This window comes from Myiozetetes cayanensis, unplaced genomic scaffold, assembly GCF_022539395.1.
Source record: "Myiozetetes cayanensis isolate MyiCay16 unplaced genomic scaffold, myiCay2020 scf569, whole genome shotgun sequence".
NCBI classification, from domain to species: Eukaryota; Metazoa; Chordata; class Aves; order Passeriformes; family Tyrannidae; genus Myiozetetes; species Myiozetetes cayanensis.
Genome location: NW_026087819.1, coordinates 13,534 through 28,790, shown reverse-complemented (window position 1 = coordinate 28,790; position 15,257 = coordinate 13,534). Strand labels below are relative to the sequence as shown.

Genomic DNA, 15,257 nt, shown 5'->3' with positions numbered 1-15,257 from the left:
CCCCCAAAATCTCAGGTTTTGACCCCAAAATCCGCGGTTTTTGCCCAAATCTTGGACTTTTAGCCCCAAATTTGGCCCCCCAGACCCACTTGCTGCACTGGTGCCTGAGGTGCTTTCGGTAGCCCTCGTCCTGGAGCAGCCCCTCAAGCTGAGGACCCCAAAACCCCCCTTTTTCCCCCCAAATCTCAGGTTTTGACCCCAAAATCTCAGGTTTTGACCCCAAAATCCGCGGTTTTTGCCCAAATCTTGGACTTTTAGCCCCAAATTTCACTCCCCAGACCCACTTGCTGCACTGGTGGCGGAGGTGCTTTGTAGCCCTCGCCCTGAGCAGCCCCCGAGCTGGGACCCCCCAAAACCCCCCTTTTTCCCCCCAAATCTCAGTTTTTGACCCCAAAATTCGCGGTTTTTTTGCCCAAAACTTGCAGATTTCAGCCCAAATTTGACCCCCCAGACCCACTTGCTGCACTGGTGCCGGAGGTGCTTTCGGTAGCCCTCGTCCTGGAGCAGCCCCTCGGGGTTGTGCCTGCGCAGCCACTCGGCCTGGGGGGGCTCCAGGGGGGGCAGCGGCGGCTTCGGCTTCTTCCCCTTCCGGCCCCGCCCGCCCGGCACAGCCACACCTGGAGGGGGGAAATGGGGAGAAAACGGTGAAAAATGGGGGGAAACGGTGAAAAAATGGTGGAAAACGGTGAAGAAACGGTGAAAAACGGTGAAGAAACGGGGAAAAAACGGCCAAAAATGGGGAAAAACGGTGAAAAATAGTGAAAAATGGTGAAGAAATGGTGAAAAACGGTGAAGAAACGGTGAAAAAACGGCCAAAAATGGGGGAAAACGGTGAAAAATAGTGAAAAATGGTGAAGAAACGGCCAAAAACGGTGAAGAAACAGCCGAAAATGGTGAAGAAACGGCCAAACCAGAGGAAAAAACAGCCAAAAACGAGGGAAAACGGTGAAGAAATGGCCAAAAATGGGAAAAAACGGCCAAAGATGGTGAAGAAACGGCCAAAAATGGTGAAAAAACGGTGAAAAAATGGCCAAAAACAGGGAAAAAATGGCTAAAAACAGAGAAAAAATGGCCAAAAACGGTGAAAAACAGTGAAGAAATGGCCAAAAACAGTGAAAAAATGACCAAAAACAATGAAGAAGCCGTCAAAAGCAGGGAAAAAATGGTCAAAAATGGGGAAAAAACAGCAAAAAACGGTGAAGAAACGGCCAAAAACGAGAAAAAAGGGTGAAGAAACGGCCACAAATGGTTAAAAATCGGCCAAAACCAGTGAAGAAACGGCCAAAAATGGTGAAAAAATGGGTAAAAAATGGGGGAAAATGGGGAAAAATAAAAAGAAACGGTGATAAAATCGGAATTCCCCAAATTGCCCCAAAATGGGACTGGAACCCCACCCCAAAAAGAGCCCCAAAATGGGGTTGGAACCCCCCGAAAATGGGATTCGAACCCCCACCCCAAAACAGACCCAAAATGGGGCTGGAACCCCCCCAAAAATGGGATTGGAACCCCCCCCCAAAAACAGACCCAAAATGGAGTTTGAACCCCCCAAAAATGGGATTGGAACCCCCCCAAACAGCCCCAAAACCAGAACTGCAACCCCCCGAAAATGAGATTGGAAGTCCCCCTCAAACTGCCCCAAAACCCCCCAAAACGGAACTGAGAGAACCCAAAGTGCCCCAAACCAGATTTGGGAGAACCCAAAGTGTCCCAAACCCCCCCAAACCGGCCCTGGGAGAGCCCAAAGAGCCCCCAAACCCCCCCAAAACAGAACTGGAAGAACCCAAAGAGCCCCAAACTGGCCCTGGGAGAACCCAAAGAGCCCCAAACCCCCCAAACTGGAGCTGGAAGAACCCAAAGTGCCCCAAACTCCCCCAAAGCGGGGCTGGAAGAACCCAAAGTGCCCCAAACTGGAGTTGGGAGAACCCAAAGAGCCCCAAAACCCCCCCAAACCGGATTTGGGAGAACCCAAAGTGCCCCAAAACCCCCCCAAAGTGGAGTTGGAAGAACCCAAAGTGGCCCAAAACGGAGCTGAAAGAACCCAAAGTGCCCCAAAACAGAGTTGGGAGAACCCAAAGAGCCCCAAACCCCCCCAAAGCGGGGCTGGGAGAACCCCAAGAGCCCCAAACCCCCCAAAGTGAAGCTGGAACAACCCAAAGTGCCCCAAAACGGCCCTGGAAGAACCCAAAGTGCCCCAAACCGGCCCTGGGAGAACCCAAAGATCCCCCAAACCCCCCCAAATCAAGGCTCCCCGGGGGAGGGGGGGGGTCTCTCACCGGGCTGGCCGTGGGGCGGGCGGGCGCGGCCGTTCTCGGGGGGCGCCACCAGGGCCCAGGCGAAGGCGCGCACGGCGTCGTCGCCGCGGAAGTGCAGCAGGCAGAAGAGCAGGATGGCGCGGCACAGCGACTCCACGTCCCGCTCCGACAGGCGCCGCTTCAACCGGCCCTGAGCCACCAGCTCCCGCCAGCGGCCCCACCTGCCGGGGGGCAACACGGTCAATGGGGGGTCAATGGGGTCAATGGGACCAATGGGGGTCAACAGGGTCAATGGTGAGTCAACAGGGTTAATGGGGTCAATGGTGAGTCAACGGGGTCAATGGGACCAATGGGGGGTCAATGGGGGTCAACGAGGTCAACAGGGTCAACGGGACCAATGGGGGTCAATGGTGGGGCAAGGGGGACAATGGGGGGTCAATGGGACCAATGGGAGGTCAATGGGACCAGCAGGGGATCAATGGGACCAATGGGGGGTCAACGGGGTCAACGGGACCAATGGGGGTCAACTCGGTCAATGGTGAGTCAACGGGATCAATGGGGGCTCAATGGGACCAGTGGGGGGTCAACGGCTGTCAACGGGACCAATGAGAGCTCAATGAAACCAATGGGGGTCAACAGGGTCAATGGTGAGTCAGCGGGTTCAACGGGACCAATGGGGGGTCAAGAGGGGTCAACGTGGTCCATGGTGAGTCAACGGGGTCAACGGGACCAATGGGGGCTCCATGGGACCAATGGGAGCTCAACGGGGGTCAACGTGGTCAACAGGGTCAATGGGACCAATGGGAGGTCAATGGGACCAATGGGGGTTCAATGGGACCAATGCGGGGTCGACAGGGGTCAACTCGGTCAATGGTGAGTCAATGGGGGCTCAATGGGACCAAGGGGGGTCATCTCGGTCAATAGTGAGTTAATGGGGTCAACGGGACCAATGGGAGGTCAATGGGACCAATGGGGAGTCAATGGGGATCAACGCAGTCAATGGTGGGTCAATGGGGTCAACGGGACCAACGGGGGTCAATGTGGTCAATGGGGGCTCAATGGGACAATGGGGGGTCAACTCAGTCAATGGTGGGTCAACGGAGTCACTGGGGCCAATATGGGGTCAATGGGACCAATGATGAGTCAACGGGACCAATGGGGGCTCAATGGGATCAATGGGGGGTCAATGGGGGTCAACTCGGTCAATGGTGAGTCAATGGGGTCAACGGGACAAACGAGAGGTCAATGGGACCAATTGGGGGTCAACGGGGGTCAACGGGGCCAATGGGCGATCAGTGGGACCAATGGGGGATCAATGGGGTCAATAGGTCCAAAAGGGGGGCCAATGGGGGTCAATAGGGTCAATAACGCGTCAATGGGACCAACGAGGTCAATGGGGGGTCAACATGGTCAATGGGTGAATCAACAGGGTCAACGAGGTCAAGGAGGGGGTCAATGGGGTCAACGAGGTCAATGGGGGGGTCAACACAGTCAATGAAGTCAATGGAGGGTCAACAAGGTCAATAGGAGGCTCAACACAATCAATGAGATCAATGGGGGGGTCAACACAGTCAATGAGGTCAATGGGGGGTCAACACGGTCAACGAGATCAATGGGGACTCAACAAGGTCAATGGGGGGGTCAACACGGTCAATGAGGAGTCAACAAGGTCAATGGGGGGGTCAACAGGGTCAATGAGATCAATGGGCGAGTCAACAAGGTCAATAAGGGGTCAACACGGTTGATGAGGTCAATGGGGGGTCAACACGGTCAATGGGGGGGTCAACCCAGTCAATGAGATCAATGGGGGGTCAACACAATCAATGAGATTAATGGGGGGGTCAACAAAGTCAACGAGGTCAATGGGGGGTCAACAGGGTCAATAGGTGGATCAACACAATCAATGAGGTCAACGGGGGGGTCAACAGGGTCAACGAGATCAATGAGGGATCAACGAGGCCAACGTGGCATCAACAACAGCCCGGCCGCCCTCACCCGTAGACCATGAGGTGCTTCTCGACGCGGAAGCAGTCGGTCCTGCCGTAGGGGCCGCCCTGGTGGGGGCCCTGGTTGTGGTGGTGGTGGGGGTGGTGGTGGTGGTGCCGGCGCCCCCCTCCCCCTCCTCCTCCTCCTCCGGCACCGCGGCGCTCGCGGTCGGGGCGCTCGAGGTCGTCGTCGCTGTCCAGGTCGGAGAAGTCCAGCAGGTCGTCGTCGCGCAGGGTGCTGAAGTGGCGCGTCTGCTTCCGCACCCGCGGCGTGTCGATCACCAGCGTGTTCTGCCCCACCCAGGACACACCCCCATCAGCACCTGAGGGGTGGGTGTGGCCAACCCAAGGCCACGCCCCCCCCCCAGGTGGTGGCTCCCACCTTGCTGTTGAGCAGCTCCAGGTCCAGGTCGGCTTTCTTGGCCCATTTCTGCCAGAAGTTGGGGTCGTCCAGCGCGATGTCCGTGCGGTTCTCGGACGCCACGAAGCTCGCCTGGGGGGGGGCGTGGCCGTTAATTAACCCCCCTTAATTACCGAGGTGAAGGTGGAGGCCTTACTCTTCATAGCAGTGACCCATTATTCATTAATTAACCCCATTAATTACCTTAACAAAGGTAGAGCCTTCGACCTCCCTCTTTAGAGCCTTTGACCTCCCTCTTTATATCAATGGTCCATCATTAATTAATTAACCCCATTAATTACCTTGGGAAAGGTGGAGTCCTTACTCTTCATAGCAATGACCCATCATTCATTAATTAACCCCATTAATTACCTTGGCAAAGGTGGAGCTCTTGCTTCACTGTTTTATGGGGATAACCCATTGTTAATTAATTAACCCCATTAATTACCTTAGCAAAGGTGGACCCCTTGCCCTCGCTCTCGATGGTGATGGTTGTGGTTCATCGTTAATTAACCCCTAATTAGCTAATTACCTTAGCGAAGGTGGATCCTTTCCCCTCGCTCTCGATGGTGATGGTGGTGGTTCATCATTAATTCATTAATTAACCCCTAATTAGTTAATTACCTTAGCAAAGGTGGATCCCTTGCCCTCGCTCTCGATGGTGATGGTTGTTGTTCTCCTCAGCAGGATTTGGTCGATTGCTCATTAATTAACCCCTAATTAGCTAATTACCTTGGTGAAGGTTGACCCTTCGCCCTCGCTCTCGATGGTGATGGTGGTGGTTCATCATTAATTCATTAATTAAGTTAATTACCTTAGCAAAGGTTGATCCCTTGCCCTCGCTCTCGATGGTGATGGTGGTGGTTCTCCTCAGCAGGATCTGGTCGACTGCTCATTAATTAACCCCTAATTAGCTAATTACCTTAGCAAAGGTTGACTCCTTTCCCTCGCTCTCGATGGTGATGGTGGTGGCTCCTCATCATTCGATTCCATTAATTAACCCCTAATTAGCTAATTACCTTAGCAAAGGTTGATCCTTTCCCCTCGCTCTCGATGGTGATGGTGGTGGTTCATCATTAATTCATTAACCCCTAATTAGCTAATTACCTTAGCGAAGGTGGACCCCTTGCCCTCGCTCTCGATGGTGATGGTGGTGGTTCTCCTCAGCAGGATTTGGTCGATTGCTCATTAATTAACCCCTAATCAGTTAATTACCTTAGCAAAGGTGGACCCTTTCCCCTCGCTCTCGATGGTGATGGTGGTTGTTCTCCTCAGCAGGATTTGGTCGATTGCTCATTAATTAACCCCCAATTAGCTAATTACCTTAGCAAAGGTGGATCCTTTCCCCTCGCTCTCGATGGTGATGGTGGTGGTTCTCCTCAGCAGGATTTGGTCGATTGCTCATTAATTAACCCCTAATTAGCTAATTACCTTAGCGAAGGTGGACCCTTTCCCCTCGCTCTCGATGGTGATGGTGGTGGTTCATCAGATTTAATTCATTAATTAACCCCCAATTAGCTAATTACCTTAGCAAAGGTGGACCCTTTCCCCTCGCTCTCGATGGTGATGGTGGTGGTTCATCATTAATTCATTAATTAACCCCTAATTAGCTAATTACCTTAGCAAAGGTGGATCCTTTCCCTCACTCTCGATGGTGATGGTGGTGGTTCTCCTCAGCAGGATTTGGTCGATGTCCTCCTCGCAGAACTTGGCGCCCTCGTCGTCCTCGTCCATGATGGCGGCGTAGGCGCCCTTGCGCAGCAGGTCCTCGATCTCCTTCTTGGAGAACTGCTGGATCTGCGCGGGACCCACCACACCCTCACCTCCAAACCCAACTGGGGACCCAACTGGGGTCTTCCAACCCAACTGGGGCCTTCCAACCCAACTGGGGTCTTCCAACCCAACCGGGAACACAACTGGGGCCTTCCAACCCAACTGGGGCCTTCCAACCCAACTGGGAGTCTTCACACCCAACTGGGGCCTTCCAACCCAACTGGGAGTCTTCCAACCCAACTGGGGGTCTTCCAACCCAACCGGGAACCCAACTGGGGCCTTCAAACCCAACTGGGGGTCTTCAAACCCAACTGGGGTTCTTCCAACCCAACTGGGGCCTTCCCACCCAACTGGAAACCCAACTGGGGCTCTCCCAACCCAACTGGGGCCTTCCAACCCAACTGGGGGTCTTCAAACCCAACTGGGGCCTTCCAACCCAACTGGGAACCCAACTGGGGCCTTCCAACCCAACTGGAGCCTTCCAACCCAACTGGGGCTCTCCCAACCCAACTGGGGCTCTTCCAACCCAACTGGTGCTGTCCCAACCCTACTGGGGGCCTTCAAACCCAACTTGAGATCTTAAAATCCAACTGAAACTCTTCAAACCCAACTGGGGCTCTCCCAACCCAACTGGGAACCCAACTGGGGCCTTCCAACCCAACTGGGGCCTTCCAACCCAACTGGGAACCCAACTGGGGCCTTCCAACCCAACTGGGGCCTTCCAACCCAACTGGGGCCTTCCAACTCAACTGGGAACCCAACTGGGGCCTTCCAACCCAACTGGAGCCTTCCAACCCAACTGGGGCTCTTAAAACCCAACTGGGGGCCTTCCAACCCAACTGGGGCCTTCCAACCCAACTGGGGCTCTTCCAACCCTTAGGGGACCCAACTGGGGGCCTTCAAACCCAACTAAAGATCTTGAAATCCAACTGAAACTCTTCAAACCCAACTCAAACTCTTCAAACCCAACTGGAGGTCTTAAAATCCAACTGAAACTCTTCAAACCCAACTGGGGCTCTCCCAACCCAACTGGGAACCCAACTGGGGGCCCTTCCAACCCAACAGGGGCTCTCCCAACCCATCTAGGTCCGTCCCCTCCCCATCGTGGCTCACCCCGGCGATGCTGCCCTCGCGGCCGCTCATGGACTGCAGCACGGCCTTGTCCAGGCCCAGCTTCAGGCTCGCCTTGTCGAACATCTCGCGCTCGTACGAGTTGCGGGTGATGAGCCGGTAAACCTTCACCGCCTTGCTCTGCCCGATGCGGTGGCACCGCGCCTGCGCCTGGGGGGAGACATTCAGGGGAGGGGCTGACCCCAAAAACAACTCCCTGACCCCAAAATCACCTCTATGACCCACCCAGAGACCCCAAAACCACCTCCCTGACCCCAAAACCACCTCCCTGACCCCAAAAACCTTCACTGCCTTGCTCTGCCCGATGCGGTGGCACCGCGCCTGCGCCTGGGGGGGGGACACCAGGGGAGGGGCTGACCCCAAAATCAACTCCCTGACCCCAAAAACAACTCCCTGACCCCAAAATCAACTCCCTGACCCCAAAAACACCTCCCCGACCCCAAAACCACCTCCCTGACCCCAAAAACAACTCCCTGACCCCAAAATCAACTCCCTGACCCCAAAAACAACTCCCTGACCCCAAAATCAACTCCCTGACCCCAAAATCAACTCCCTGACCCCAAAAACAACTCCCTGACCCCAAAATCACCTCCCTGACCCCAAAAACACCTCCTGACCCCAAAAACACCTCCCTGACCCCAAAAACACCTCCCTGACCCCGAAAAAACTTACCTGACCTCAAAAACACCTCCTGACCTCCAAAAACACCTCCTTGAGGGACCCAGAGACCCCAAACCCCCCCAGGTGGGATCCCAGGGACCCCAAACCCCCCCATTTCTCACCTGCAGGTCGTTCTGGGGGTTCCAGTCCGAGTCGAAGATGATGCAGAGACCCCAAACCCCCAAACCCCCAACCCCTCCATTTCTCACCTGTAAATCGTTCTGGGGGTTCCAATCCGAGTCAAAGATGATGCAGAGACCCCAAACCCCCCCTGGGAGCCCCCAAACTCACCTGTAAATCATTCTGTGGGTTCCAGTCCGAGTCGAAGATGATGCAGGGACCCCAAACCCCCCTGGATGGTACCCAAACCCCGTTCCAGCTCACCTGCAGATCATTCTGAGGGTTCCAATCCGAGTCGAAGATGATGCAGAGACCCCAAACCCCCCCAAACCCTCCCCAAACCCCCCCATTTCTCACCTGTAAGTCGTTCTGGGGGTTCTAATCCGAGTCAAAGATGATGCAGAGACCCCAAACCCCCCCAAACCCCCCCATTTCTCACCTGTAGATCATTCTGGGGGTTCCAGTCGGAATCAAAGATGATGCAGAGACCCCAAACCCCCCCTGGGTGTCCCAGCTCACCTGTAAATCGTTCTGGGGTTCCAGTCCGAGTCAAAGATGATGCAGAGACCCCAAACCCCCTCCCTCGAGGTTCCCAGAGACCCCAAACCCCCAAACCCCCAAACCCCCAAACTCACCTGTAAATCATTCTTGGGGTTCCAGTCCAGTCGAAGATGATGCAGAGACCCCAAACCTCCCTGGATGGTACCCAAACCCCGTTCCAGCTCACCTGTAGATCGTTCTGTGGGTTCCAGTCGGAATCAAAGATGATGCAGAGACCCCAAACCCCCCCATTTCTCACCTGTAAATCGTTCTGAGGGTTCCAGTCAGAATCAAAGATGATGCAGAGACCCCAAACCCCCCCCATTTCTCACCTGCTAGATCATTCTGGGGTTCCAGTCCGAGTCGAAGATGATGCAGAGACCCCAAACCCCCGTGGATGTCCCAGGACCCTAAACCCCCATTTCTCACCTGCAAATCATTCTGGGGTTCCAATCCGAGTCAAAGATGATGCAGAGACCCCAAACCCCCCCAAACCCCCCCATTTCTCACCTGGAGATCATTCTGTGGGTTCCAATCAGAATCAAAGATGATGCAGAGACCCCAAACCCCCAAAGCCCCCCCAAACCCCCTGGGAGCCCCCAAACTCACCTGTAAATCATTCTGGGGCCACCGACAAAGATGATGCAGGGAACCCCAAACCCCCCATTTCTCACCTGCAGATCATTCTGGGGGTTCCAATCCGAGTCGAAGATGATGCAGAGACCCCAAACCCCCCGTGGATGTCCCAGGGACCCCAACCCCATTTCTCACCTGCAGATCATTCTGGGGGTTCCAATCCGAGTCAAAGATGATGCAGAGACCCCAAACCCCCTGGGAGCCCCCATTTCTCACCTGGAGATCATTCTATTTAAACCCCAAAGCCCCCAAACCCCTAGGAGCTAAACTCACCTGTAAATCATTCTGTGGGTTCCAATCCGAATCAAAGATGATGCAGAGACCCCAAACCCCCAAACCCCCCCAAACTCACCTGTAAATCGTTCTGAGGGTTCCAGTCAGAATCAAAGATGATGCAGGTGTCGGCAGCCGTCAGGTTGATGCCCAGCCCGCCCGCCGCGTGCACAGCAGGAACACGAAGCGGTCCGAGTCGAAGATGATGCAGAGACCCCAAACCCCCAAACCCTCCCCAAACTCACCTGTAGATCATTCTGTGGGTTCCAGTCCGAGTCGAAGATGATGCAGAGACCCCAAACCCCCAAACCCTCCCCAAACTCACCTGTAGATCATTCTGTGGGTTCCAATCAGAATCAAAGATGATGCAGAGACCCCAAACCCCCAAACCCCCAAACTCACCTGTAAATCATTCTGAGGGTTCCAATCAGAATCAAAGATGATGCAGGTGTCGGCGGCCGTCAGGTTGATGCCCAGCCCGCCCGCCCTCGTGCACAGCAGGAACACGAGCGGTCCGAGTCGGGCCGGCTGGAGCGGTCGATGGCCGCCTGCCGCAGGTTGCCCCGCACCCGCCCGTCGATGCGCTCGTACGGGTACCTGGGGGAAAAGGGGGTCAGGAGGGGGGAAAAAGGGGGGATACTGAGGTGGCCAGGTGGCTACCAAAGTGGCCAGGTGGCTACCAAAGTGTCCAGGTGGTCATTGAGACCCCCAGGTGGCTACCAAAGTGTCCAGGTGGCCACCGAGGTGTCCAGGTGGCTACCAAGGTGTCCAGGTGGCCATTGAAACCAGGACCCCCAGGTGACCACTGAGTTGTCCAGGTGGCTACCAAAGTGTCCAGGTGGCTACTGAGATGTCCAGGTGGTCATTAAGACCAGGACTCTCAGGGGGCCACCAAGGTGTCCAGGTGGTCATTGAAACCACCCCAAAAACCCCAAAATCCCCCCAAAAAACCCTGCATCCCACCTCCTGTGGATGAGGTAGTCCTCGAGGATGTCGAGGCAGCGCCCCCATCCCTGGATCCCCTCACCCCCCAAACACCCCATAAAAACCCATCCCTGGATCCCCTCACCCCATAAAGACCCCATAAACCCCCCAAAAACCCCAAAACCCCCCAAAATGCCCCCTCACCTCCTGTGGATGAGGTAGTCCTCGAGGATGTCGAGGCAGCGCCCCCATCCCTGGATCCCCTCACCCCCCAAACACCCCATAAACCCAATCTTTGGATCTCCTGACCCCCCAAAGACCCCATAAACCCAATCTTTCGATCTCCTGACCCCATAAAGACCCCAAAACCCCCCCAAAAACCCCCCCATCCCACCTCCTGTGGATGAGGTAGTCCTCGAGGATGTCGAGGCAGCGCCCCCATCCCTGGATCCCCTCACCCCCCATAAACCCCCTCCCTGGATCTCCTGACCCCCCAAACACCCCATAGACACCCCAAACACTCCATAAACACCCCAAAAACCCCAAAAGCCCCCCCAAAAGCGCCCCATCCCACCTCCTGTGGATGAGGTAGTCCTCGAGGATGTCCAGGCAGCGACCCCATCCCTGGAGCCCCTCACCCCCACAAACCCCCTCCCTGGATCTCCTGACCCCCCAAACACCCCATAAACACCCCATAAACCCCCCCAAACCTCCCAAAAACCCCTAAAAGCCCCCCCAAAACCCCCCCATCCCACCTCCTGTGGATGAGGTAGTCCTCGAGGATGTCGAGGCAGCGCACCATCTGGGAGAAGACGAGCACCTTGTGGCCGCCCTGGCGCAGCTTGGGCAGCAGCTTGTCCAGCAGCACCAGCTTGCCCGCCGAGCGCACCAGCGCCTGCAGGTGCAGCTCGGGCGGCACCGCCGCGCCCGCGCAGCCCTCACGGAGCTCGGACAGGATCTTCTCCTCTGCTCCTGGAAAAAAGGGTGAAAAAGGGTCCCCAGGTGAGCCCAGGTGTGCCCAGGTGTGCCCAGGTGTGCCCAGGTGCGCCTGCAGGTGCAGCTCGGGCGGCACCGCCGCGCCCGCGATGCCCTCCCGCAGCTCGGACAGGATCTTCTCCTCTGCTCCTGCATGGAAACAGGGGGCACAGGTGAGCCCAGGTGTGCCCAGGTGCGCCTGCAGGTGCAGCTCGGGCGGCACCGCCGCGCCCGCGCAGCCCTCGCGGAGCTCGGACAGGATCTTCTCCTCGGCTCCTGCACAAAAAAGGGTGAAAAAGGTACACAGGTGAGCTCAGGTGTGCCCAGGTGAGCTCAGGTGAGCGCACCAGCGCCTGCAGGTGCAGCTCGGGCGGCACCGCCGCGCCCGCGCAGCCCTCGCGCAGCTCCGACAGGATCTTCTCCTCGGCTCCTGCACAAAAATGGTGCCCAGGTGTGCATTGAGAGCCCCCAGGTGGGCATTGAGACCCTGAGATGGCACTAAGACCCCCAGGTGAGCACTGAGACCCCCAGGTGAGCACTGAGACCCCCAGGTGAGCACTGAGAGCCCCAGATGTGCATTGAGACCCTGAGAGGGCACTGAGAGCCCCAGGTGAGCACTGAGACCCCCAAATCCCCCCAAGCTCCCCCCAAAACTCACCGTTGATGAGGTAGGGGTGGTTGCAGCACTTCCTGAGCTCCATCCTGGTGCTTGTTGGGACCCCTCCCCTCACCCCCAGGTGTGCCCAGGTGTGCCCAGGTGTGCCCAGGTGAGCCCCAAACCCCCCCAAAACTCACCGTTGATGAGGTAGGGGTGGTTGCAGCACTTCCTGAGCTCCATCATGGTGTTGAGCAGGTACTACCCCCTCACCCCCAGGTGTGCCCAGGTGAGCCCAGGTGTGCCCAGGTGAGCCCAGGTGAGCCCAGGTGAGCCCCAAACTCACCGTTGATGAGGTAGGGGTGGTTGCAGCACTTCCTGAGCTCCACCATAGTGTTTGTTGGGACCCCTCCCCTCACCCCCAGGTGTGCCCAGGTATGCCCAGGTGAGCCCAGGTGAGCCCAGGTGTGCCCAGGTGAGCCCCAAACTCACCGTTGATGAGGTAGGGGTGGTTGCAGCACTTCCTGAGCTCCATCATGGTGTTGAGCAGGTTGGGCACGTTGCCGTGCCCCGCCCCCTTGGCCAGGTAGGCGAAGTTGCGCTCGAGGATGGCGCGGTAGAACCTCTTCTGGATGTTGGTGAGCTCCACCTCGATGATCGTCTCCTGCTTGGGCGCCAGGTTCTTCTCCACGTCCTCCTTCAGCCGCCGCAGCATCATCGGCTTCAGCAGCGCCTGCAGCTTCTGCACCTGGAACCACACACACCTGGGCAGGTGAGACACACCTGGATACACCTACAGACACCTGGGATACCCTGACATCACCCCAACCCAGCCCACAGACACCGCAGCATCATCGGCTTCAGCAGCGCCTGCAGCTTCTGCACCTGCGGGGGAGCACACCTGGACAGGTGAGACACACCTGGGACACACCTGGGACACACCTGGGATAGACTGACATCACCTCAACACCCTGACATCACCCAAACACAAACCACAGACACCGCAGCATCATCGGCTTCAGCAGCGCCTGCAGCTTCTGCACCTGGAATGGGACACACCTGGCCAGGTGAGACACACCTGGGATAGCCTGACATCACCTGGGACACACCCACACACACCTGGACACACCTACAGACACCTGGGACACACCCACACACATCCAGAGACACCGCAGCATCATCGGCTTCAGCAGCGCCTGCAGCTTCTGCACCTGCGGGGGAGCGCACCTGGACAGGTGAGACACACCTGGACACACCCACACGCACCCTGACATCACCTCAACACCCTGACATCACCCAAACCACACCCACACACACCGCAGCATCATCGGCTTCAGCAGCGCCTGCAGCTTCTGCACCTGGAACCACACACACCTGGACAGGTGAGACACACCTGGGACACACCTGGGACACACCCACATCACCCAAACCACACCCACAGACACCGCAGCATCATCGGCTTCAGCAGCGCCTGCAGCTTCTGCACCTGGAATGGGACACACCTGGGCAGGTGAGACACACCTGGGACACACCTGGGACACACCCTGACATCACCCACACACACCCACAGACACCACAGCATCATCGGCTTCAGTAGCGCCTGCAGCTTCTGCACCTGCGGGGGAGCGCACCTGGACAGGTGAGACACACCTGGGACACACCTGGGACACACCCACAGGCACCCTGACATCACCTCAACCCCCTGACATCACCCCAACCCAGCCCACAGACACCGCAGCATCATCGGCTTCAGCAGCACCTGCAGCTTCTGCACCTGTGGAGGAGCGCACCTGGGCAGGTGAGATACACCTGGGACACACCTGGGACACACCTGGGACACACCCACAGACACCTGGGACACACCCACATCACCCACACACACCCACAGACACCACAGCATCATCGGCTTCAGCAGCGCCTGCAGCTTCTGCACCTGGAACCACACACACCTGGGCAGGTGAGACACACCTGGGACACACCCACAGACACCCACAGACACCTGGGACACACTCAAACCCAACCAAGAGACACCGCAGCATCATCGGCTTCAGCAGCACCTGCAGCTTCTGCACCTGTGGAGGAGTACACCTGGGCAGGTGAGACACACCTGGACACACCTGTACACACCTACAGTCACCTGGGATACCCTGACATCACCCAAACCCAGCCCAGAGACACCGCAGCATCATCGGCTTCAGCAGCGCCTGCAGCTTCTGCACCTGCAACACAACGCACCTGGGCAGGTGAGACACACCTGGACACACCTGGGATAGACTGACATCACCTGGGACACACCTGGACACACCTACAGACACCTGGGACACCCTGACATCACCCAAACCCAGCCCAGACCCACAGCAGCATCATCGGCTTCAGCAGCGCCTGCAGCTTCTGCACCTGCGGGGGAGCGCACCTGGCCAGGTGAGACACACCTGGACACACCCACACACACCTGGGACACACCTGAGACACACCTAGACACACCTGGGACACACCCACAGACACCCACAGACACCTGGGACACACTCAAACCCAACCCACAGACACCGCAGCATCATCGGCTTCAGCAGCGCCTGCAGCTTCTGCACCTGGAATGGGACACACCTGGGCAGGTGAGACACACCTGGGACACACCCACAGACACCTGGGACACAGCTGGATACACCTGGGACACACCTGGGACACACCTGGGACACATCTGGACACACCTGGGACACACCTGGGACACACCCACACACACCTGGGACACACCTGGGACACACCCACACACACCTGGGACACACCCACACACACCTGAACACACCTGGGACACACCTGGACATACCTGGGACACACCTGGGACACACCTGGGACACACCTGGGACACACCTGGGACACACCTGGGACACACCTGGAAACACCTGGGACACACCTGGGACACACCCACACACACCTGGGACACACCTGGGACACACCTGGGACACACCCCCACACACCTGGGACACACCTGGAAA

General features: G+C 57.0%; 1 protein-coding gene across 1 annotated transcript in view; it reads right to left on the bottom strand.

Annotated features, from left to right (window-relative positions):
• Nucleotides 1-419: 419 nt before the first annotated feature.
• Nucleotides 420-15,257, bottom strand: part of LOC126650147 (chromodomain-helicase-DNA-binding protein 8-like) — a gene marked incomplete at both ends in the record, with an annotated part of 28,272 nt that continues 13,434 nt past the window's right edge. Inside the window, 12 exon segments of the mRNA XM_050334618.1 lie at nucleotides 420-617; nucleotides 2,274-2,473; nucleotides 4,248-4,528; nucleotides 4,620-4,730; nucleotides 5,452-5,525; nucleotides 6,329-6,434; nucleotides 7,524-7,691; nucleotides 10,173-10,282; nucleotides 10,285-10,367; nucleotides 11,450-11,595; nucleotides 11,749-11,819; nucleotides 12,757-13,012. Coding sequence (XP_050190575.1) covers nucleotides 420-617; nucleotides 2,274-2,473; nucleotides 4,248-4,528; nucleotides 4,620-4,730; nucleotides 5,452-5,525; nucleotides 6,329-6,434; nucleotides 7,524-7,691; nucleotides 10,173-10,282; nucleotides 10,285-10,367; nucleotides 11,450-11,595; nucleotides 11,749-11,819; nucleotides 12,757-13,012 — 1,804 coding nt within the window.